The sequence below is a fragment of the Rutidosis leptorrhynchoides genome, chromosome 3, assembly GCF_046630445.1.
Source record: "Rutidosis leptorrhynchoides isolate AG116_Rl617_1_P2 chromosome 3, CSIRO_AGI_Rlap_v1, whole genome shotgun sequence".
Taxonomy (NCBI): domain Eukaryota; kingdom Viridiplantae; phylum Streptophyta; class Magnoliopsida; order Asterales; family Asteraceae; genus Rutidosis; species Rutidosis leptorrhynchoides.
Window position 1 is genome coordinate 184,142,292 of NC_092335.1, and position 21,340 is coordinate 184,163,631.

At 32.7% G+C, this 21,340-nt stretch overlaps 3 protein-coding genes and 1 long non-coding RNA gene across 9 annotated transcripts; 1 reads left to right on the forward strand and 3 right to left on the reverse strand.

Moving 5' to 3' along the window:
- Positions 1–278: 278 nt before the first annotated feature.
- On the forward strand, positions 279–3,527 carry LOC139902770 (ribose-phosphate pyrophosphokinase 4-like). The gene is made up of 7 exons (XM_071885377.1): positions 279–410; positions 1,114–1,429; positions 1,515–1,610; positions 1,714–1,782; positions 2,279–2,407; positions 2,568–2,667; positions 3,155–3,527. The coding sequence occupies exons 1-7, from the start codon at positions 295–297 to the stop codon at positions 3,286–3,288; spliced, it is 960 nt and encodes a 319-aa protein (XP_071741478.1). The 5' UTR covers positions 279–294; the 3' UTR covers positions 3,289–3,527.
- Positions 3,528–3,920: 393 nt separating this feature from the next.
- On the reverse strand, positions 3,921–7,542 carry LOC139902771 (uncharacterized). 6 transcript variants are annotated; one of them, XR_011777674.1, is made up of 9 exons: positions 7,093–7,542; positions 6,916–6,986; positions 5,984–6,409; positions 5,767–5,847; positions 5,507–5,603; positions 5,351–5,425; positions 4,613–4,702; positions 4,396–4,529; positions 3,921–4,294 (listed from the first exon to the last, which is right to left on the reverse strand). It is a non-coding gene; the product is annotated as an uncharacterized lncRNA (long non-coding RNA). The 6 variants fall into 6 exon arrangements; XR_011777672.1 differs by having other exon boundaries at positions 5,984–6,808; XR_011777673.1 differs by having other exon boundaries at positions 4,613–4,670; positions 5,984–6,986.
- A 2,427-nt stretch (positions 7,543–9,969) lies between these two features.
- LOC139897076 (probable protein arginine N-methyltransferase 6) lies at positions 9,970–14,258 on the reverse strand. The gene is made up of 13 exons (XM_071879721.1): positions 13,963–14,258; positions 13,369–13,434; positions 12,659–12,727; positions 12,465–12,500; positions 12,165–12,230; positions 11,983–12,051; positions 11,806–11,883; positions 11,634–11,712; positions 11,337–11,431; positions 11,116–11,200; positions 10,812–10,984; positions 10,609–10,727; positions 9,970–10,231 (listed from the first exon to the last, which is right to left on the reverse strand). The coding sequence occupies exons 1-13, from the start codon at positions 14,182–14,184 to the stop codon at positions 10,189–10,191; spliced, it is 1,200 nt and encodes a 399-aa protein (XP_071735822.1). The 5' UTR covers positions 14,185–14,258; the 3' UTR covers positions 9,970–10,188.
- A 2,000-nt stretch (positions 14,259–16,258) lies between these two features.
- LOC139897075 (uncharacterized) lies at positions 16,259–19,156 on the reverse strand. Its single transcript, XM_071879719.1, has 4 exons — positions 18,936–19,156; positions 17,376–18,380; positions 16,645–17,277; positions 16,259–16,564 (listed from the first exon to the last, which is right to left on the reverse strand). Exons 2-4 carry the CDS (start codon positions 18,342–18,344, stop codon positions 16,535–16,537), a joined length of 1,632 nt encoding a protein of 543 aa, XP_071735820.1. The 5' UTR covers positions 18,345–18,380; positions 18,936–19,156; the 3' UTR covers positions 16,259–16,534.
- Positions 19,157–21,340: the final 2,184 nt, after the last annotated feature.

Consider the following 21,340-nt stretch of genomic DNA (forward strand, 5'->3'; position numbering starts at 1 on the left):
TGGGTTTTAGTATGTAGGTGTAATAATATTTTAATATTTTTAATAAATACAAATAATTAGGGGTTTAGAATTTTTTTCTTTAATTTAATTTTTTTTTTTAAACTTGAATAATCGTTATTTATGACGTCATTATTTTAGAGCTTTATTAGATAGTATTAATGATAGATATTAATATTAATATAAATATATAATATTAATTATAATATAAAAGTAAAAAAAAAAAAATGTTATATTCAATTTAAAGCTCTTTTATAAATGGTGAGTTGAGGTAGCAGGAAATATTTGTGAGTTCAAATGGGAAAACCTAATAAAAAGCAAGTGCTTTTGTTCTACTGTGTGGAATCACAAGAACTTGCGCACAAAATTTCTGCTCAATCTGACCTCATTCAGCTTCAATCCATCAATTGGAGGTTTGTTACTTCTCACTCCCGCTTTGCATTAGCTTCGTTATTCAATTTTTTTTTTTTTTTTTTTTTTTTTTTTTTTTGGTAATTAGTCTTTCAAATTATTGCTTTTGGGCCTGTTAATCATATGGGTATAATTGCCACTTTGATATTAAGGTTGTAGAACATTAAAAATTGCTAAAATTTTTTGATAAAGTTTGTATCTTTTTACTACTTCAGTGAATAATGCTAGTAGTATTTGAATTTCAGTAATTAAACTAAAATTAGGGTTAGGGTTTGGGTTAGGGTTAAGCAAGGTAAATGAGAACCCTAATTTACTTTTAATACGTTGTAAATTTTGGAATATATTGTATTTTTTTTTTTCTTCTTTAAGCTTTGTACAAATTATGATCAGCTTGCTTACTGCTTATGCTTAGTATCAAATTATCTGAAGGTAATAAACATCTTCCATTTCATGGTGATTTATGATGTCATAATTATCACTTTTTATTTGATAAAAATATCTGGATTTTGATTTCTGATTAATTAAGGATCAATCTATCAGTTTATGTTTAAAAGGTTAACTTTTGATGCAACTTATTATCTTATTCTGATTATTATTCAGATCATGTAATTATTTTCGAACTGCACGCCCAAACTCCCATAAAGTCATGTTACGTATATTCATTATTATCTACGTTTGATGTTTACTTTTAAATTTTTTTCATAGGAGTTTTGATGATGGTTTTCCCAACTTATTTATAAACAATGCACAAGAAATTAGAGGCCAACATGTTGCGTTTCTTGCATCATTCAGCTCGCCAGCTGTCATTTTCGAGCAGCTATCGGTTATATTTGCACTCCCGAGGCTTTTCGTTGCTTCTTTCACGTTGGTATTACCTTTTTTCCCGACTGGTTCGTTTGAAAGAATGGAAGAAGAAGGAGATGTGGCAACTGCGTTTACGATGGCAAGAATATTGTCGAATATTCCTGTATCGAGAGGTGGTCCCACTAGTTTAGTTATCTACGATATACATGCTTTGCAGGTTGGTTCGCTAATAGATAATGCATCAAGACTCTTTACTGATTAAATGCTTTATTTAATATTATTAAATTATCGCATATTTGCAGGAGAGATTTTACTTCAGTGATCATGTTTTACCTTGTTTTGAAACTGGGATGCCTCTGTTAAAGCAACGTCTTCACCAACTTCCTGATGCTAATGATGTTAGCCCTTACTAAGTTTAATATTTTTTTATTTAACGTTGGTACATTATCATCTTTTATATTGTAATCTGTCTGTATGTCTATCTTTCATTTGGATCTTCAGGTTGTAATTGCCTTTCCAGATGACGGGGCTTGGAAAAGATTCCACAAACAGCTGGATCACTTCCCCACAGTGAGTTTAATTTCTTTTTTTTAAAGATGACGGTGTTGGTACACCGAAAACAGTTTTTGTCATAAACATTTTATTTTAGGGATTATGTATGAGGTCACCCAACTTTATCTATATGTTTTTCTAGGCCACCCTAATTTGAAAGCACTCAAATTCATATTCATATTCATATTTTGTCTAAAATACACCAAATCCACATTAAAACTGAACAACATGTAAAGAAATGAAAATACTTACGCATTTGGTTTAAACTACAATAATATAGTTATAAATAACGTTGATTAATAAATACATTGTTATTTGTATTATTTTATCTTTTCGGTTCGTTTTTGTGTGGATTTGGTTTATTTTAGACAACATATGAATTTGAGTGGCCTAAAAATCATTTTCAAATTAGAGTGATCATGTTATATTTATATATAGAGAAATCTGTGTTATTAGCCAATAATCTGATCTTCGGTTCTAATGATTATAGTGGTTCTATGTCTTAAAATGACAGGTAGTTTGTGCAAAAGTTCGTGAGGGTGATAAAAGGATAGTCCGGTTGAAAGAGGGTGACCCTGCTGGTCGACATGTGGTAATTGTCGATGATTTGGTGCAGTCTGGTGGTACATTAATTGAATGCCAGGTACACTACTTTTATTTTCACTTAAAATGAAGTAATTTAGGCTTATAATAATATGTCTGAAAAGGAAACACTTTGATCAATCGGGTCATCTAAGATAGAAATGCTTGTATGAACTGTATCATGATCATGATGAATTTGTTGTTTCTGTTTTGTTATGCAGAAAGTTTTGGCCGCTCATGGAGCAACGAAGGTCAGTGCTTATGTCACACATGCAGTGTTCCCCAAAAGATCGTGGACCAAATTTGTTCACTCTGATGCTGGTAAGATCTTGAGATATCTCTCTCATTTATATTTTCTGTTAGAGTAGGCAAAATGGGCAAGTCGGGCAAAATTTGTTTAATAGGGGGTCACGTTGAAAGGAGCCATTTTTAGTATGAGGTTACACAGGCCGAGTCAACTTAGGTCGTCTAACACTCTAACATACCTTTTTGTCAACAACGTTACCCAATCCCGCCTAGGCACTTTTAGTATAATTATTACACTAATAAATTAATCAATAATAATAATAATAATCCAACTTTATCAATACTACAACCATCTAAAGGTTGTATGCATCAAAATGAACTTTGTTGACTTTCAACCTGTTCGATAATTCAACCATCTGTTTCTGGAAAGCCTCAAGTGTTTGACTTTCTTTCATCTTTCTTTTTTTGGGTTTAATATAAATCGACCCATTCATAAGCATACTAGTTACTATTACCGTAATGATAATAATGCGATCTAACATGTGTTTATGCATGTGTTTAGAAAATTCAAACAAGGCATTTGCGTACTTTTGGATAACAGACTCATGTGCTCCTACTGTTAAAGAAATTGCAAATAAAGCTCCTTTTGAAGTCCTGAGTCTGGCAGGATCTATTGCAGATGCACTCCAAGTATGATTGATTATGTTGAGTTTTTTATTCTAAACAATATACATGGGGTTTTGCTTGGTTCAATAATCAACAACTGTGTAAAGGGCCTTACTTTTACTTGTGATGTTGCCCGTTTCGTTTTATAATCGTTTGAACAACTATGGTATGGTATGGGGCACCTTTGGTTGCTATCAATCTTATACCTATGATGAGGTAAAAATGCTTTGGGTCTAATTCGACTAGGCATCCTATGTCTACACCAACTTACCTTTCTGTCAAAAGTATTTGCTAGTCAAACTTCAACTAAATCCTACGTACATGATAAATCATAAATCATTTATAACAATAGAGATTCTAAGATCCTTTCTATCAAATTAGTCTTCACTTGTTATATGTTTAACTAGCAACGGTCTGGCCGCGCGTTGCGGCGGCTTTATTTGAGTTGTCAGTCGGGTTTGTTGTGTTTTGTGATCTTTGTACGTAGGTTTACGATATTTAAGATTATCCGATATCGTTTACAATTTGTTATTAGAGACGATTACCAGGGTTCGACCGCGCGTTGCTGCGGCGCGCTCATTACATAAATTCGGTAGCATGTTGTGTGAAACGACAATAATCAAAAGACATACAATCAAAACATGTGGAATGAAAGATGATGATACACAAAAGAAGAATCTTGAATAAAAGATAGATCACAGATGTTCATCTTGAGGTAGCACACCAAGTTACCTCTCGTAGCTTAATTATTTCTTTCAGAAGTACTTCATTTAGTGACATTATGATATTATGCATCTTTGTGTGAAGTACATTTATGCATATTTGAGTCTACGGAAGTACATTTTGTAACTCACCGAGTCTACAACTTGTTAGAAAGAATCAACTTGTGTTGAGCAAGAGTTCATCAGAAGTTACCTTGGCATACAACTAAACTTCTTTGCCGTTAACGTTAACAAAGTTTTTGTCAAACGGTTATGTTCTTGCTGGTTTGTGGCTGGTACTTGCTTCTCTTTTTTCTTGTTGTCTATGTCATTAACTTATTCACATGCGCACATTTTTTTTAAGTCAGTTTGGGTTAATACACTAAAACATATACCACGACAAATATACAAAACCAGGACTGAAGTAATGTATTACCTATTTCTGAATACGTAGTAGTCAGAAGCCTTAAGAAGCGGCAATGTTAAACTCGATCATTTCACTTGGTTCTCAGGAGCACTATATTTCGCCTCAATAAATATATTCTTGAATCACAAAGTCGCAGCTACCTTCTGGAACGTACAAAGTCCCTAAGTTTCCTAAATAGAACTAACTGAATTAAAAAAATTGAAGCTTCATGCTTTTAGAAATGCACCTGTTATTATTGCGTACCATGCATCTTTTTTTTTTCCCCAGCAACTGCAACTTTGGGTCTTGTTTAAAAGTCATTTAAAACCAATATAATCTTGTCAAACGCAAACATATCATATACCATTTAGAAGGTTATCGGGAAAACTTTATATCTTAAATATTATTTTCCATCAAAACTTAACTATTGTCAACTTACAAACCCACTAAGTAGGTCGGAAAGTCATTGACGCCTTTTACCCAGAATGAAACCAAAATTGGTTGACGATCTATTTTATTGTTCGATATATCCAAGTGACCAAAAATTACTCCACAACTCCGAAAACACATTTTAAAAGTATTGGTAGCTTTAAATTCTCAAAGTTACTCAAACGGGCCGACTTATGCACAATTACATTTTAAATGGGTCAAAATGGACGCCTTAACCAAATATACCTAAAACTCATATTTAAAACACCAAAACTTGCAAACACACTTTATACAACATAGTGGGCGTGTCCAAGTCAACCATACCCATTTTGACACCAAAATGGCCTTACAGTTCAAAAGGGTCAAAATGGGCATTAGATTGCATTCAACTCTATGACTTTCAAACATTATGCACCAAAATGCTGTAAAAATTTCTTAAATTATTGCCAAATAGAAGAAGCCTAAAGCACGATAAAAACCTTTAAACACTACTAAATAGGTCACGTAAATCCTCTGTTGAGAGATTGTTCCCCTGCATTTATTCGTTATGATATACCTGGATCGTGGAATCAGATTGCTATTGTTGGATTACTTTTTGAAGCCCTTCTTTTGACATCTGACGCTGATATACCTGCACGATATAACATCCTATCACACATGATTTTATCTTTGCTTAAAAATTGAACATAAAAAAAAATAAAAAATTTACTACCATCTCTTCAATAGTTCTAGTGCTCATAAATCTACAGATGTATCTCAACATCAAATTCACTATAAAGTTGTCTGAAGACAGCAGCTAAACTACACTACTGCGATTATAAGACAATAAAGAACGACATTAGCAACATGTATTAAACCAAATAACAACACAACATGCGTTCAGCACTCTATATATGCGTTATAAATGTACTCCTTAAAACGTAAAAGAACGTTTTACATAACGAAATAGTAGTAAAATCATCAAAAAAGAACCTTATCAGCAGTAACATGTCTACGTAAATGATGCTAGATGTGAGAAGCAAACCACAACTGTCGTCCACAATCATTGTCAGCCTACATAAAGCACAATGTAAAATATAGTTATTTAGTTGTTGTTCAAAGGGTTAAACTTCGAAAATTAAATTATAAATAAAAAACCTAGTAAATCTAAGCATAAATTAGATAACCTTAGAAGAAAAGGGATGAATACCTCAATGATCGAGACAGCGAAGATAGCGGCATCGAAGGTTATAGAAAGTACGACAGCGATTTCTTACAATCATCACAAATTCATCATTTTGGCGACACAAAATTAAAAAAAATTCAAACGTTATCAAAATCTCAAAAGGGTTTTCATTTTTGTTAAGAACGGGACAACAGTAAAAAGCGTGCGCACACAGTAACAGTGAAATTCAATTTTGAAACAAATAGTATCAAATAAGAAAAAATATAATTAAGGCTCAGTAATTTGCATACATCCAAGCAAGAGAACATGAAATGTCATGGCTGCAACCCGTAAGTCGCCTCGCCACGCCATGGCTGCAACTCGTAGGTTGCCACGCCACTCCATGGCTGCAACTTGTAGGTTGCCACGCCACGCCATGGCTGCTAACCCCTGCCAGATTACTCAATCAAGCTGCCACAAATTTATCATCACAACCTCTTATTGTAAAACTTTTCAAAACAAAAAAACTCGCATACAATCTTTTGCAATACTGAAATGTCACAGCAAGCTAAATTGACAGTCAAATGCGTATATATAGCTCCAAGTAAAGAAGAATAAATCGTCATGGCTACAACTAATTGGCTGCCCTGCCAAGATATGGCATATCTATTCCATTGATCATCAGAATGTCATTATTGGAGTTTTTTTGAACAAAACGACCAAAACTCGGGTGTCTATTAGTATATAAGACTGCCTACATACAACTTATTATTTATCATCGAGAAGTACATGAGCTGCCATGGCTGCAACTCAGTTGCCTTGCCAAGATACAGCTCATTTTCTCCGATCGTAACCACAATGGAAAAATATCTGAAAATAGTTATAAGTCATAAAACATTAGTCACAATTTCAAGCATTCGTATATTTAAACATCGACCATAATGACCGAAGTGCATAAAACAGTAAACGAAACTGACCGTTTAATGCTAACCATGACAACCACCAACCACACCATTGCAAACCGATTTCCAGCATATTTGATGCAAAACTAAAAATAAAAATAAAAAAATAAAAAAAAAATCCATAAATTCAACAACGTAATTTTTTTACATCTGCAACAACGTAATTACTTAAGTAAAAAATAGTAGGCATACCTTATAATGCTTGGAAGGACCAAAATATCTCAGATTGCGGCAACGATGGTTACGACGGTGGTGGCCATGGCGGTAATCTTTTCACCCATTTTTGAATTGATTATAATGAATCAGAGAAAAAAAGGGATAATTGGCCAAGAACTTCGCCAGATTCAAACGAATCAGTGAAACGAAGCTGGTTTTGCAACACAGGAAACCAAGATTTAACCAAAGTTCGAATCGATTGTAAGAAAGCAGAGTGAAATTGTAGAATTCGCAAGCAACTGTACACGATTCTAAGGGATTAGTGAGTAGAAATCAAGAAGAAAGATGGATCGTCCAAGTCGTCAAATCGCCGTTCAAAGCAGCGAAGAGGAACCCTAATTTTTTGTTTAAGTGTGGGGCTTTTAAGGGGCGATAAGTTGTCGTTTTGGGGGTGTTTGGGAACAAAAAGGCCAAAAGTGTGGTGGCTATCAGTATGTATGGGTATCAGTGTGGGGCTTTTAAGGGGTGATAAGTTGTCGTTTTGGGGGTGTTTGGGAACAAAAAGGCCAAAAGTGTGGTGGCTATCAGTATGTATGGGTAATAACCCTAATTTTTTGTTTAAGTGTGGGGCTTTTAAGGGGTGATAAGTTGTCGTTTTGGGGGTGTTTGGGAACAAAAAGGCCAAAAGTGTGGTGGCTATCAGTATGTATGGGTATCAGTGTGGGGCTTTTAAGGGGTGATAAGTTGTCGTTTTGGGGGTGTTTGGGAACAAAAAGGCCAAAAGTGTGGTGGCTATCAGTATGTATGGGTAATGCTTTGAAGATGACAAACTGTTTAAGATAATCCTAGTAAAATCCAAAAAGTAATGCAGCTAATTTAATCCTTCCCCTGCGAACAAAGCAACAGAAATCCGTTTCTGAAGACTTTTAATTACTTAACTTTCAAAATTAATAAAATTTTGATATAAAATATACTATATATATATATATATATATATATATATATATATATATATATATATATATATATATATATATATAGGGGCAGGATCAATGAGGAAGTAACCAATCGGGGGAAGCGGGGGGAAGCAAATTTTTTTTTTTTTCGTTTTTTTTGGAATTTTTTTTTTCCGGCATCAAGATCACACAAAAATATGAACATTTAGAAGAGACACTTCGTGATGAATGTTATTAATTAGGCGGGAAAACGATCGACAAAAATAACATTCAAGATAATATTGTTCGTGAAAAATATAAACGTTTTTTTTCTTCATGTTTTGTGAAGTAAAATTTAGCCCGATTTAGAGTTTAGGGTTTAGGGTTTGGTGTTTTGGGTTTATTCCATAAACCCAAAACACCAAACTCTAAACCCTAAACCCTAAACCCTAAACTCTAAACCGTTAGTGTTAAAAACTCAATCTAAATCCTAAATCTAAACCCTAAATCTAAACCCTAAACCCTAAATTTCTAAACCCTAATATCTAAACCCTATAAACCATAATATCTAAACCCTAATATCTAAAACCCAATAGCTAAAATCTCAAAATACGCTCGAAAAACACAATAATTGTTATATATTACTTCTTCGAGCGTTTTCCCTCCAAAATAAAAACATTTATCACAAAGTGTCTCTACTAAATGTTCATATTTTCATCTCATCTATAATGTTCGTGAACAAAGTTTTTTCAAAAAAACGAAAAAAAAAAAGTTTTTGCTTCCCCCCGCTTTCCCCCGAATAGTTACTTCCCTCTTGATCCTACCACTATATATATATATATATATATATATATATATATATATATATATATATATATATATATATATATATATATATATATAGTGGTAGGATCAAGAGGGAAGTAACCAATCAGGGGAAACGGGGGGAAGCAAATTTTTTTTTTTCTTTTCGTTTTTTGAAAAAACTTTGTTCACGAACATTATAGATGAGATGAAAATATGAACATTTAGTAGAGACACTTTGTGATAAATGTTTTTATTTTGGCGGGAAAACGCTCAAAGAAGTAATATATAACAATTATCGTGTTTTTCGAGCGTATTTTGAAGTTTTAGCTATTGGGGTTTAGATATTAGGGTTTATAGGGTTTAGAAATTTAGGGTTTAGAAATTTAGGGTTTAGGGTTTAGATTTAGGATTTAGATTGAGTTTTTAACACGAACGGTTTAGAGTTTAGGGTTTAGGGTTTGGTGTTTTGGGTTTATGGAATAAACCCAAAACACCAAACCCTAAACCCTAAACTCTAAATCGGGCTAAATTTTACATCACAAAACATGAAGAAAAAAAACGTTCACACGAACAATATTATCTTGAATATTATTTTTGTCGATCATTTTTCCCGCCTAAATAATAACATTCATCACGAAGTGTCTCTTCTAAATGTTCATATTTTCGTGTGATCTTGATGCCGGGAAAAAAAAAAAAAAAACGAAAAAAAAAAAAAATTTTGCTTCCCCCCGATTGGTTACTTCCCCATTGATCCTGCCCCTATATATATATATATATATATATATATATATATATATATATATATATATATATAGAGAGAGAGAGAGAGAGAGATCGAATCGGATGATATATATATATATATATATATATATATATATATATATATATATATATATATATAGAGAGAGAGAGAGAGAGAGAGAGAGATCGAATCGGATGATGCATAAGTACATAACCATTGTAATATTGCAAATGTACTACAGTGACATACTCTTTTCATTCCTTTTGTTCTTCATATAGTTTTGAAATAGCTTAAAGCTTATTTATATAAATCTATGAGATAACAAGTTTAGTGCAAGAGAAGAAAACTTGACTGGTGTTGTCATTTTAAAAGGCCTAAAGGGTTGTTTAATGTTCAGTAATGACATAGTACAATAAGAAATTATCACCTTTTAAAAATAGATCTGATTTAAACAATTGCCTTAATCAATGTATGAAAATAGGTCCGTACAAATTCTTACACTCACTAGATTTCTACTAAGCTACAACCACAAATAAATACTATTCCTTCAAGGTTAGGTAGTGAAAATCAACTAAACCCCCAACATGTTAGGACAAATAGAGGCTCCGACAGTTAAAACGTCACAGTAAAATGTCAATTATGACGAAATTAACGCAAGACAGATTCTTTAACAAAGGAACGACCACCTGACCTGCAAGAGACAAAGTCAAAACAAGTAATGAGCATAGAGCAGCAAACATTAAGGCTGAATGGTTAGATGGGCGGGTCATGCAGGGTCAAAACAGGTGAACATCAAAGAAGTTTAAATGGGCCGGATTGACCAAAAACAATATATGTCCAGATTTAATTTTTTTAATCCAACTTATACATTCAATAGAGAGTCAAATTGATTAAGGTTGATAGAATCCTGGTCATCTTTTGATCCATTTGCTGTTATCAGATTATGTGTTTTACCCATACATACTTAGAGATGAACATAAACCCACTTGACCCATCCAGGCATATACGGGTTGAAACTGTCACCCTCTCATTTGAGGCTGTTGAAATTATTAACAATCAGTAACTCACTCATATTCAAGATGAATGTTCATAAACCGAGCGTTCTCTTTGCTCTGTGTTAGTGTAACAGAGCCATTAATGACCTGATCCTGGTCAACATCTATTGGATCGAAAAAGTATACCATAGTCTGCCAATTAAAAATAAAAGTAAAACAGTCAAAAAAGGAACTATAATAAATAAATAAATAAACCCAGTTACCACAACCGAGTACCTGTTGCCAATGTGTAGGAGGATCCTCGGGTGCAGTGGATAGAACAAGTGCTTCATTGGGATTGGTCCGTTTCCTTCTATGACTACCAGACGGGTTTTCTTTGTCAACCGAGGATGGGGCATCAGGTCCACTAAACTCGACATCAAACCAAAAGGCGAACCCATGAAAAGGAGCTGAGATCAACGGGAATCAAACGCAAATAAATGAATAATATTAAAAATTATGCCTTTAATTACTTCAAATGAAATGGCTCGATTCCATGTAAGGATGGATCATATATATGAAAAAAAAAAAGGAATTCTACCTCGCATCATAGATTGAAATTTAAAGCTGGTTGTAATAGATTCCAATTCTTTCAGTGTGATTGTATAGCAATCCACATGTTTTACCTGCATAATAGGATGAGATGGTATAACTATAAAAAGATGATTATATGAATTCAGAAATATCGTGAGACATAGAAATTAATATGTATCTTTAAAATTGTAAATAGGTCAGGGTAAAAAACATATACAGAAAACTAACCACATGTGGCCATGTAAGAACATTTTCTCCACTGATTGTCTCCACAGATGGTTCTTCGAAGGCACACTGTTTTGCCAATGGCAATATCGGAGACACTGCAATAGACCAAATTTCAACACACACACACAATATTACAATATAGAGATAATAATAATAATACTCATACTATTGTATTCTGAGAAAGAATAAAATGTAACAGATAATAAGCTTAGGGTAGAAATAGAAGCAATATATACATATGCTCAACAGATGTTACTTCTACAAACATAGATAAGTTTTAGTTTATCTTTCACTTACTGTCAATTCCATAGACATTGCGCCAGAAATCAATACTTTCTGCATATCTGTCCGGATGTGTAACAGGGGCCATGTATAGCTACAGGGAAAAATTAAATTTGATAAAAAGTCAACTCAAACATATTGTTCAACAGTTACAAACGTCTATTGGAATACAAATAAGAAGGTATACCACTGCGTTTGAAGGAAGAATAAGACCTCCAGGTTTTAACCAACGGTCTCTGGCAACAATAACACTCCCGAGCATGCTCTAAAATACAACACGAAATTAGATCTCAAATACAACAAGAAATTAGATTTCAAATACAATCAGAAACTTGAAACCGAACATCAAAACTAAAACGTTTACCTCATAAAGAAGCATATAACCCATCCACTCTGAAATGATGACATCAACCTCTTCATCAATTTGAACATCCTGTTAAGGGGAAAAAACATTATGAGACAGGACAACTGATCTTCATGTTTTTATATCAATTTTCAGAAACTATTAATTCACTTTGCGAAGTATTGGTGAATATTGAAAATTACCTCAACACGTCCATGTAAAACGATGACTTTGTCAGAGAGATTGTTGGCCTTGACAACTTCATTAGCCTGGTTCAAAATTTCAAAGGAACGACATAATGATGGAAACATTATTAAGATATCAACTTATATGGTTTTTGTTCATATATAAAACTCTGCGTTGTAGTGTACAGAGTAAGGCATCTAGGTATGTGTGTCTGTAACTTTATAGATACGCATGTATTTCTTTATCTAATATGAACGTAGGCATGCATATACACACATATAAACAATTTTATGCTACTTCTATTAAAAATAACATACCTGCAACGCTATCTCACTAGCATCCACAGCATAAACCTGGTAAAAAGCAGGTTGATGTCAAACAAATTAACTGAAAGTGGACAAATTCGGAGAATCTCAAAAGGTTACTGAAACAATCAAAAAAGAATAAATAACGGCTCCCACATAAATGCGATCACTCAGTAAACCATTATATTTTGCTTGAATGATCATACCCGTTTTGCGCCTGCCTGAGCACAAAATATCGAGAGGATCCCTGTGCCACAGCCAACGTCGACAACAACCTATGGAACAAGAGATTGAAATTAATTATTATTCACTAATACAGAAGAACGAAAGAAATTGCAAAAAGGAGACCTTCAAATCATTGTTATATATAAACAATATTCAAGACTGTTTCCACATCCATAATATTCTTAAGCAAAACGTTAACAAGTGGAATATGATGACTTATCTAAGCTTGCAGATTACTTCTGCAGTGCCTCTTTGTGAATTAATCATACCCGAAAATAACTAGTACATATATGAATCAGAAGTAGAAAGAGATGGCAAACAGAAATAGCCAAAATTAAGAACCAAATCTTAAGGAAAGAACCTTCTTTTTACTTAGCTGCTTAAGCTAAACTAAACTCTACAATGAGATCCACATCAACTTATCATAAACCAATAACCAATCCCAGATCCTTCCTATACCGTTAACTAATTGTCATACATAATAGTAAACTCAAACAAAACTAACAACCAAAGCAGAAAAACTTGTAACATATAAATAGGGGGTCATCACCATAAAGTTCAAAAAACAAAGATATCCAAATCCAATATTGATATGATTCATTCTTTAAATTAATACAATTATTGATTGTTAATCAGAATTTAGAATCCATTATTAAACAAAATAATTAGATAACCTCGAATATTCACTTACTTTGCCTTCAATAGAACTTTGATGTTGTAAAATAGCAGTCCTGTAAGTTTCTGTCCGCACACGATCCTGCAAAACAGACAAAATTAGTCCTCAGCCCAAACAGTTCTAATCACATACCCTTTCCCAATTCAGAGCACAAATCTTGTTGATTAATTTACGTTCAACACCGATATGTATTACATGTTCTTGAATCATCTCAGTCAATTAGATCCATCTACAACTATGACAAACAAAGCTTCACATTTCACAAGTTAAGCATTAGTATCACTAACTCTAACCTTAACCAAGTGTTTGTGAGAATTCAGTCATGATAAGATTCTAGCACTGCTAATGTGGTCTAATTCAATTACACTGATAAGATTCTAGCACTGCTAATGTGGTCTAATTCAATTAATTAACTACAGTTAAACAAATTAAAGAAATAATAAATTTAGGTTACAACATTGAGACAAGAATTAAAATTAGGGTTATGGTACCATAAAACGAGTTTACAACAAAAATACACAAAATAATCAACAATGTAGGCTGATACATATCACAAATCACAAACATAACAAAAATCAAACGAAATAAAATATATAATTACATAAATACCTTGATCATTTCTTCGTGAATACCAACATGTGAGTAAGATTGAAAGTAAGCTTTATCATAATCCGTACAAGGAGGCGTTTCTATCCCCTGCGGAACCCTACGAGACCTGGCGCCGCCGTGACCGGGCTTCCATGACCGGATATGATCTCTATGTGACATTTCGCCGTCGTGCTGATTGATGTTGCCGTTAGTGTAACTGCCGCCCGGGGGTGAACTAGACATCTATAAATATAGACTCGTATCTATATGTATCTCTTTCTTTACTTTTGTTGTGTCAGTTGAGTAGTTTGATTATACTCAGGCCGGGAAAGTCCAGTGCAAATCCGATAAATAAGGTAATATATATTTTTGTTTTAATTAATTTAACCTTTCTGCTTAACGAAATTATAAACTTATATTACTTTTTACTCAAACACCAAGCGTTAATTTATTGGCGTTTTGACTCTCGTTTAGAGCCTAATTGAATTTTTAGGTAGGATTAAAAACCATGAAAATCTGATTCTACCATTTTCATAGCGTCTCAATCTTATTTTTAAATTTTTCTAATTTTATTTTACAAAACTTTTTGAAATTTTTTTTTTTTTGCTGGAGGTCCACTAAGAAGTAATCTCTTTATCCGGCGAATAGAGAAAGGGATGATTTTCTCTACTTTTGAGAGTGTTTTCACTCTGGGTGGAGAAATGACTTGTTTTTATTCTCGGATAGGAAAAAATTGTCTACATCTCACCTCTCACATACACCACTCATTTTGGTATTGAGTTTTGTTGTTTTTGCTGCTTAACAAAATTAATTTAATAACTGATTTATTTCATTTTGAAAGTAAAAATAACATAAATCACCTTTTGTCCAGAAAACCTATTTTTTTTGCTACGTTGATCTCCTGGTACACATATATTGACCTTTAATCAACTAAATAATTATAACTTCCATAACCCTTATTTTCGTTAATAATTTAAAATTTTGTAGGTTATACTTATATGTATATATCAATATGTAGTTGCATATGTATGTATTTTAGTACGTATAAATGTATGTTTAGATTTATTTCGGGTGGTAACGGATGTATTCATTGATGATAAATTATCATCCATATCGGATCTACAAAATATTTAAATCACACGTATTTATATTCACATCCATATCTGTTACTCGTCCATTTACATCATTCATATTCATTATAAATGGATCGGATCAGGTGAATATACATATATGCATAGGCGAAGCAAGGATTAAAGATTAAAGGATGCAACTTATACACATATATATTTTTAGGAATACTGTCAAATAATTGATGTCATGATTATGAGTAAAAACTATTGTGAATGCACTTATACATTGTAGTTGGTTAGCTCAGTTGGGGGTGGCAAAACATTCACATGCATACCCTATCTCTGCCTATGGAACATCCGTTGCCATCCCTAACTGCCACAAAGGATTATATATTTTCGCTCGTAATTTTCGAACTTGGACCTCTAGATAGTTTTTTACTCATAAAAACCAAGTCTTTACCAATAGGTCACCACCCTCGCGACATCTTGAGAGATACACAAAAAAAAGTGTACCTATAACTTCAAGATTGGAATGACTTTTATATCACTAGAGCAATGACCTTTTAATGATCAGAGTAATATATGAAGATACCAACTAAAAAAAGGATTGACACTTTGATATCACTATAGCAGTGACCCTTGGATCCCATCAATGTCAGTTAGAGAAGGAAAGTGGTGTAGGATTCACTCCAAATATATAAAAAATACGAACGGAAACTTAAGAGTTTATAAATTGTTGTTTGATCATACTATGTTTAACCAATTCCTAAAGGTAATAGTTAGCAAATTCCTTTGGTTACTTTATTTTTGGTCCATTTAGTTACGGCTTCATTCCAACTTTGTTTAGAATCAATCTACTTCATCCCATGTCGATAATTTTGGCCAGTTAAAGTAGTGCTACTGGTCATAATAGCCTTCGTGTGGGTCAACCAAACATGCTTTAGCGGATCGTGATACCTTGTCCATGTCGCCGTAACTATATTCTTACACCAACAATCTTGCGATTTTCGAGCTGAATATAGTTTCACCAAATTTTGTAAACTTGGGAGGCTATAACCTTTTTGACCATTAGAGATAAAACATTAAAATAAGTCCGTAACATAGATCCACATTCTATACTAACTTAAGATATAAAGAGAAAAAAAAAAAAAAAAAAAAAAAAAAAAAAAAAAACAACGGATGAGATTTTCATGTTCAAGTTAGTAAACATACGTCGTAATATTTGAACCTAAAACCTCTCGAGCGAAGATATATGGACGCCATCCACAATTACGATAGTTGTAAAAAAAAGATATCAATACTCGTAACAGACAAAGATAAGATAGCTTGAAATCAACGTTATTCTCAAAGAGACTCTACAATGTAGATTTCTTTATTCTTTTCATCTTTTAGTTACAAAATTAAAATGGTGTATACCCACAAAAAAATTAATATGATCACCAAGTCATTTGATCTAATGAATTTTCGACAGCCAAAACATATGCACGGAAGAAAAAACTTGATACCCAGGCAGAATCACCCATCTAGCTCTCTGGTATAGGATGCAAATGGTCCTGCGAACAAACGATATATACATTTAAGTCTGCAAATTCATCTAGAATAAATGAATTCAAACGAAAACTAATTTATTTACCTGAGATTGTGACCGGATGTTTTCATCAGCATTCTGGTCACTAGCATCAGTGTTCGAAGACGGGGATACAATGTTCCACTGGACAGGGGTATTTTTGGAAGACTTAGAAGGCAGTGTACGGCATAACCAAGAATCTGTTGGAGATTGAGACAACGGTGGGGGTGCAGGAAGTTCAAAACCTTTACATTTATAACCTTTCAAATCCCAATCACCGAACTTTTCATCAAACGCATCTAGATCTTCAAAACCCTTCCAGGACTTCGAATGTGTTTTTGATTTTATATCATGTTCTGACCCATTATCCAACATATCTGACTCCAACGATTTATTCAAGCTTCTAACAATTTGCACAGTATCCACATAAACATTTTTCTCAACCATCGAATCTTCATCGTCTGTTTCCTTTTTGTTGTTATCAGTTAATAATTCTTTAAAGCTTAAGCCTTTCATCTTTGGATTTAAACTGTTCTCTTTAGGAACACTGTATTGAATCGGTTCACTAAAACTGACTGAAACTCCACGTCCCTGCAAACGATTGTAAAGTTTTGATCCTCCAAGATTTGTAGCTTCAGTCGACTTGCCTTTCAAAACACCATTCCATGATCTACGTTCATAAATCCCAGTCCTCGCAGGCTAAGATAAAACAAAAGATCATAATATAGGATTAGCAAATATAAATCAAAAAATCAATCATATATAAACTATTTATATAAATAAATAAAAACTGATACCTCATTATCGGATCCGCTGATAGAACTAATAGTAGAAGAGCTAGCAGGAGTTCGAGTTCTATTAGCAGGCGATGTCGGTAACTTTGTCCTCAAACACATACCATGAACTGGATTTACAGAGCAAAAACGCGGAATTAAACCACAAAGCTTAGATGACTGATTTCGATGTTGATGATAATCAGAATCACTATCATCATCATCGTCATCATCATCATCTTCATTATCATGAGTAACATCCTCCAAAAAGTTAGGTCCATATCTAAGCAGCCCCTTCTTATCATCAACATTCGTCAACTTTATAACCTCCCGTGGCTTCGATTTAACGATGTTTTTCTTGGAATTATGTGGAGATACATCTGCAGCCATTGCTTTAGCAGCGGGAAGAAACCGATCCATCATGAACTCGCGCATTTTTGGATCAGTTGGAATAATCCCAGCCGGTTTTATATCAGATGCAAATCCACTTACACCACTGGCACTACAATTGTAAAAAGACGTTTCACCCCTTGAAAGCGTATCAAGTGCATCCATAAATGCTTCACTATCATCATCATCATGATCATTAATGGAGTCAGAACTTTGTTTCGATGTTGATGCCCCACTATCAAATCTAGTTATCATTGTAGCGTTGGTATCTAAATCTTTCTTTGAAGATGTAAAAAAATTACCAGGGGGTAGTTTCGGAAGATTGGGAGAGTTTTCCTTAGTTTGAATTTGCTGATTCCGATTCCGATTCCGATTCCTTTCATCTTTCGGTTTTCCTGGACTATGTTCCCACCCAAACGGAACACTTCCAGTGTTCATCATCGGGTCAAAGTTCAACTCCGTTTTAGGAGATTCCAGAGTAGATCCAACCGGAGCACAACTTTCATTTCTTCTATTCTCGTTTTTCGGTGAGGCTGTTGTTGACGAAACTCGCCTGACAGACAACAGCGGCCGATTAATGTTCAATCGATTGTTCTCCACCATGTTCAGATATAGATTGACACCTTCACAGTGAATATGCTGCAAGCATTCAAAACGTTCATTAACATTTCACCATGTAATCATGATCCGAAAACAGAAGGAATTAGTCAAATATAAAAATTTAAACATTTTCAAATTAAATAACAAGATTATTCACAACAAGAACCCATTAATTAATTAATTAATTAATTATTAATTAATCAAATATACAACAAATTCGAATTTAATAACAAGGACGTTTTGATTCCAATATTCTACCTTAAGTCTTCAAAATAAAACACAAATTTTAGTCAATTACTATATAAATTATCTCCATAATTTCATACAGTATACACCTACCTGTGTTTTCAATTAAATGACTATTCAATCATAATCCATTTATAGCATGAACTTGTCAACCATATACACAAATTCTATAATGCATTCAATCGAACACTTCATATCATTACTTTGACCTAATTTTTCAAGCTAAAACACACATTCATTGACGCATTTGGCATTTGATCGAACACATAATATCCTTACACTCGGTTTCAAAATATATTCCCTAAATAATAAAATAACCGATTAAAAGTGAATTGATCAATGAATTACCTTATAATAATGAAGATCTTGAGGCAAGAACTGGCGAAGAATTGATAATGAAGAAACTAAAAAGAGACGATAAACCTGTGTTAAGTTGCTTGTTGTAATCAATTAGATTGCGTTAATAAACACGATAACTTAAGAATTAAAATAGGAAAATTGATTATTATTATTATTATTATTATTATTATTATTATTATTATTATGAATGAACGCATACGTTTCTTCGTTTTTATTTACTGGAGTGAACGTGTGTGTATAAAGTTTGACTCGATCAGGGTTTATATGTTCACTTATTTTAGACCATGTGTTCCGATAGCCATTTACATGGCGGTTTCATCTATTATTTTTTGTATTTGTATTTGTATTCTTTTTTTTTTTTCCTTTTATACGGAGTATATAAAAATAAAATAAAATTGTTACAGATCTCTGCCTATTTTAATCTTTTTTTAAAGATCTCTGCCTCTCATTTATGTTGGTCACAAGGAATTAATTTCCCTTGAGATTGACAATTTTCATTTTTCAGATAGTAGATGTATAAAAACAAAAACAAAAAAACAAAAAAAATTCTAACAAAATCTCTAAAAATTATTGTTAATATGCATACAAGTGTTGTACATATTATTTATGTATTGAATTTAAATGAAAGTTATTGATACTTGCAAAACATATATGCACCTTAATAACAATCCAAAATTCCATAAATATATATGGTTGATTTGGTTTAACGTATGATTTCATAATGTAACTTCTTTTACGAAAATACATTATGTTGCTGCAAAGTTCGTTGCATGATAATTTATAAAAAAGAAATTAAATTAAACTTTAGAGAATTCTTGTTTTACATAATGGTTATTATTAATATTAGTAATATTTAGAGTTATACTTAATAAATTTACACTACTTATTAATTAGCGAATCTTTCTAACGACAACCATAAAAAATGTAACGTGCATAATGAAAGGACCCGTTCATATACATTATAAACGATTCACAATAGTTGATTACATCGCGAGGTATTTGACCTCTATATGATACGTTTTACAAACATTGCATTCGTTTTTAAAAGACAAACTTTCTTTACATCAAAAATTGACGGCATGCATACCATTTCATATTACATCCAACTATAATTGACTTAATATTAATCTTGATGAACTCAACGACTCGAATGCAACGTCTTTCAAAGTATGCCATAAATGACTCCAAGTAATATCCTTAAAATGAGCTAATGCACAGCGGAAGATTTCTTTAATACCTGAGAATAAACATGCTTTAAAGTGTCAACCAAAAGGTTGGTGAGTTCATAGGTTTATCATAACAATCATTTCAATATATTAATAGACCACAAGATTTCCGTTTATAAATATATGTACACTCGCAAGTGTATAAAAGTATTCTATAAGTTGTAGGCACCCGGTAACAAGCCTTAACTTTCATGTTTTACCCTCTGAAAGTACACCAATCAGGTGTGTTATATAAACCTCGAAGTACTAAAGCATCCCATAGTCAGGATGGGGTTTGTCAAGCCCAATAGATCTATCTTTAGGATTCGCGCCTACCGTACATAGACAAGTAGTTTAATGTTACCAAGCTAAGGGTATATTTCTGGTTTAAACCCACGTAGAATTAGTTTTAGTACTTGTGCCTATTTCGTAAAACATTTATAAAAACAGCGCATGTATTCTCAGTCCCAAAAATATATATAAAAGGGAGCAAATGAAACTCACGCAAAATCAGTTTTAGTATTTGTATTCATTTCATAAAATAGTTATAAAACAGCGCATGTATTCTCAGCCCAAAAATGTAAATTGCAAAGCAATTAAAAAGGGAGCAAATGAAACTCACCATACTGTATTTCGTAGTAAAAATACAAATAACGTCATTTAATAAGTGCAAGGTTGGCCTCGGATTCACGAACCTATATTAATTATATATATTTATATGTTGGTCAATATTTGTCTAACAATTTTTGGTCAAGTCATAGTGTACCACAATCCTAATGCTCGAGACTAATATGCAAAAGTAAAAAAAAAATCAACTTGACCCAAAATGACTTCTAAAATTTATACGTGTTTATTATATAACTTAACTATAGTCGTTTTATATATTTAAATATATTTATTAGATTTTATAATAATAAAAGTCATTTATTAATAAAAATTTATATTAACGTTTATATATGATAGAATATACTTTTATATATCTTAAGTAGTAAAATTTATAAAGTTCACTTAATATCGTAAAACTATAGTGGTAAGTATTATTAATGTAATTATATTACGCGTGGTGAAAAATATCTTTATATCCCCTATTTATTTGATAAAATAATATTGATCATAATAATAATAAGTAAAAGTTGTATTATTTTGTAATAATAATTATTATTATTCTATAAAAAAATAACAATATTT

Coding starts and splice junctions, on each gene's coding strand:
- LOC139902770 (XM_071885377.1), top strand. CDS start 295: ATGGGAAAACCTAATAAAAAGCAAGTGCTTTTGTTCTACTGTGTGGAA. Junction 1,783..2,278: donor AGCTGGATCACTTCCCCACA/GTGAGTTTAATT, acceptor TTAAAATGACAG/GTAGTTTGTGCAAAAGTTCG. Junction 2,408..2,567: donor GTACATTAATTGAATGCCAG/GTACACTACTTT, acceptor TTTGTTATGCAG/AAAGTTTTGGCCGCTCATGG.
- LOC139897076 (XM_071879721.1), bottom strand. CDS start 14,184: ATGTCTAGTTCACCCCCGGGCGGCAGTTACACTAACGGCAACATCAAT. Junction 12,728..13,368: donor AAAGTTCTATTGAAGGCAAA/GTAAGTGAATAT, acceptor CTTGTTCCATAG/GTTGTTGTCGACGTTGGCTG. Junction 11,884..11,982: donor GTTATATGCTTCTTTATGAG/GTAAACGTTTTA, acceptor GTTGTATTTTAG/AGCATGCTCGGGAGTGTTAT.
- LOC139897075 (XM_071879719.1), bottom strand. CDS start 18,344: ATGGTGGAGAACAATCGATTGAACATTAATCGGCCGCTGTTGTCTGTC. Junction 17,278..17,375: donor TCAGCGGATCCGATAATGAG/GTATCAGTTTTT, acceptor GTTTTATCTTAG/CCTGCGAGGACTGGGATTTA. Junction 16,565..16,644: donor ACATCCGGTCACAATCTCAG/GTAAATAAATTA, acceptor GTTTGTTCGCAG/GACCATTTGCATCCTATACC.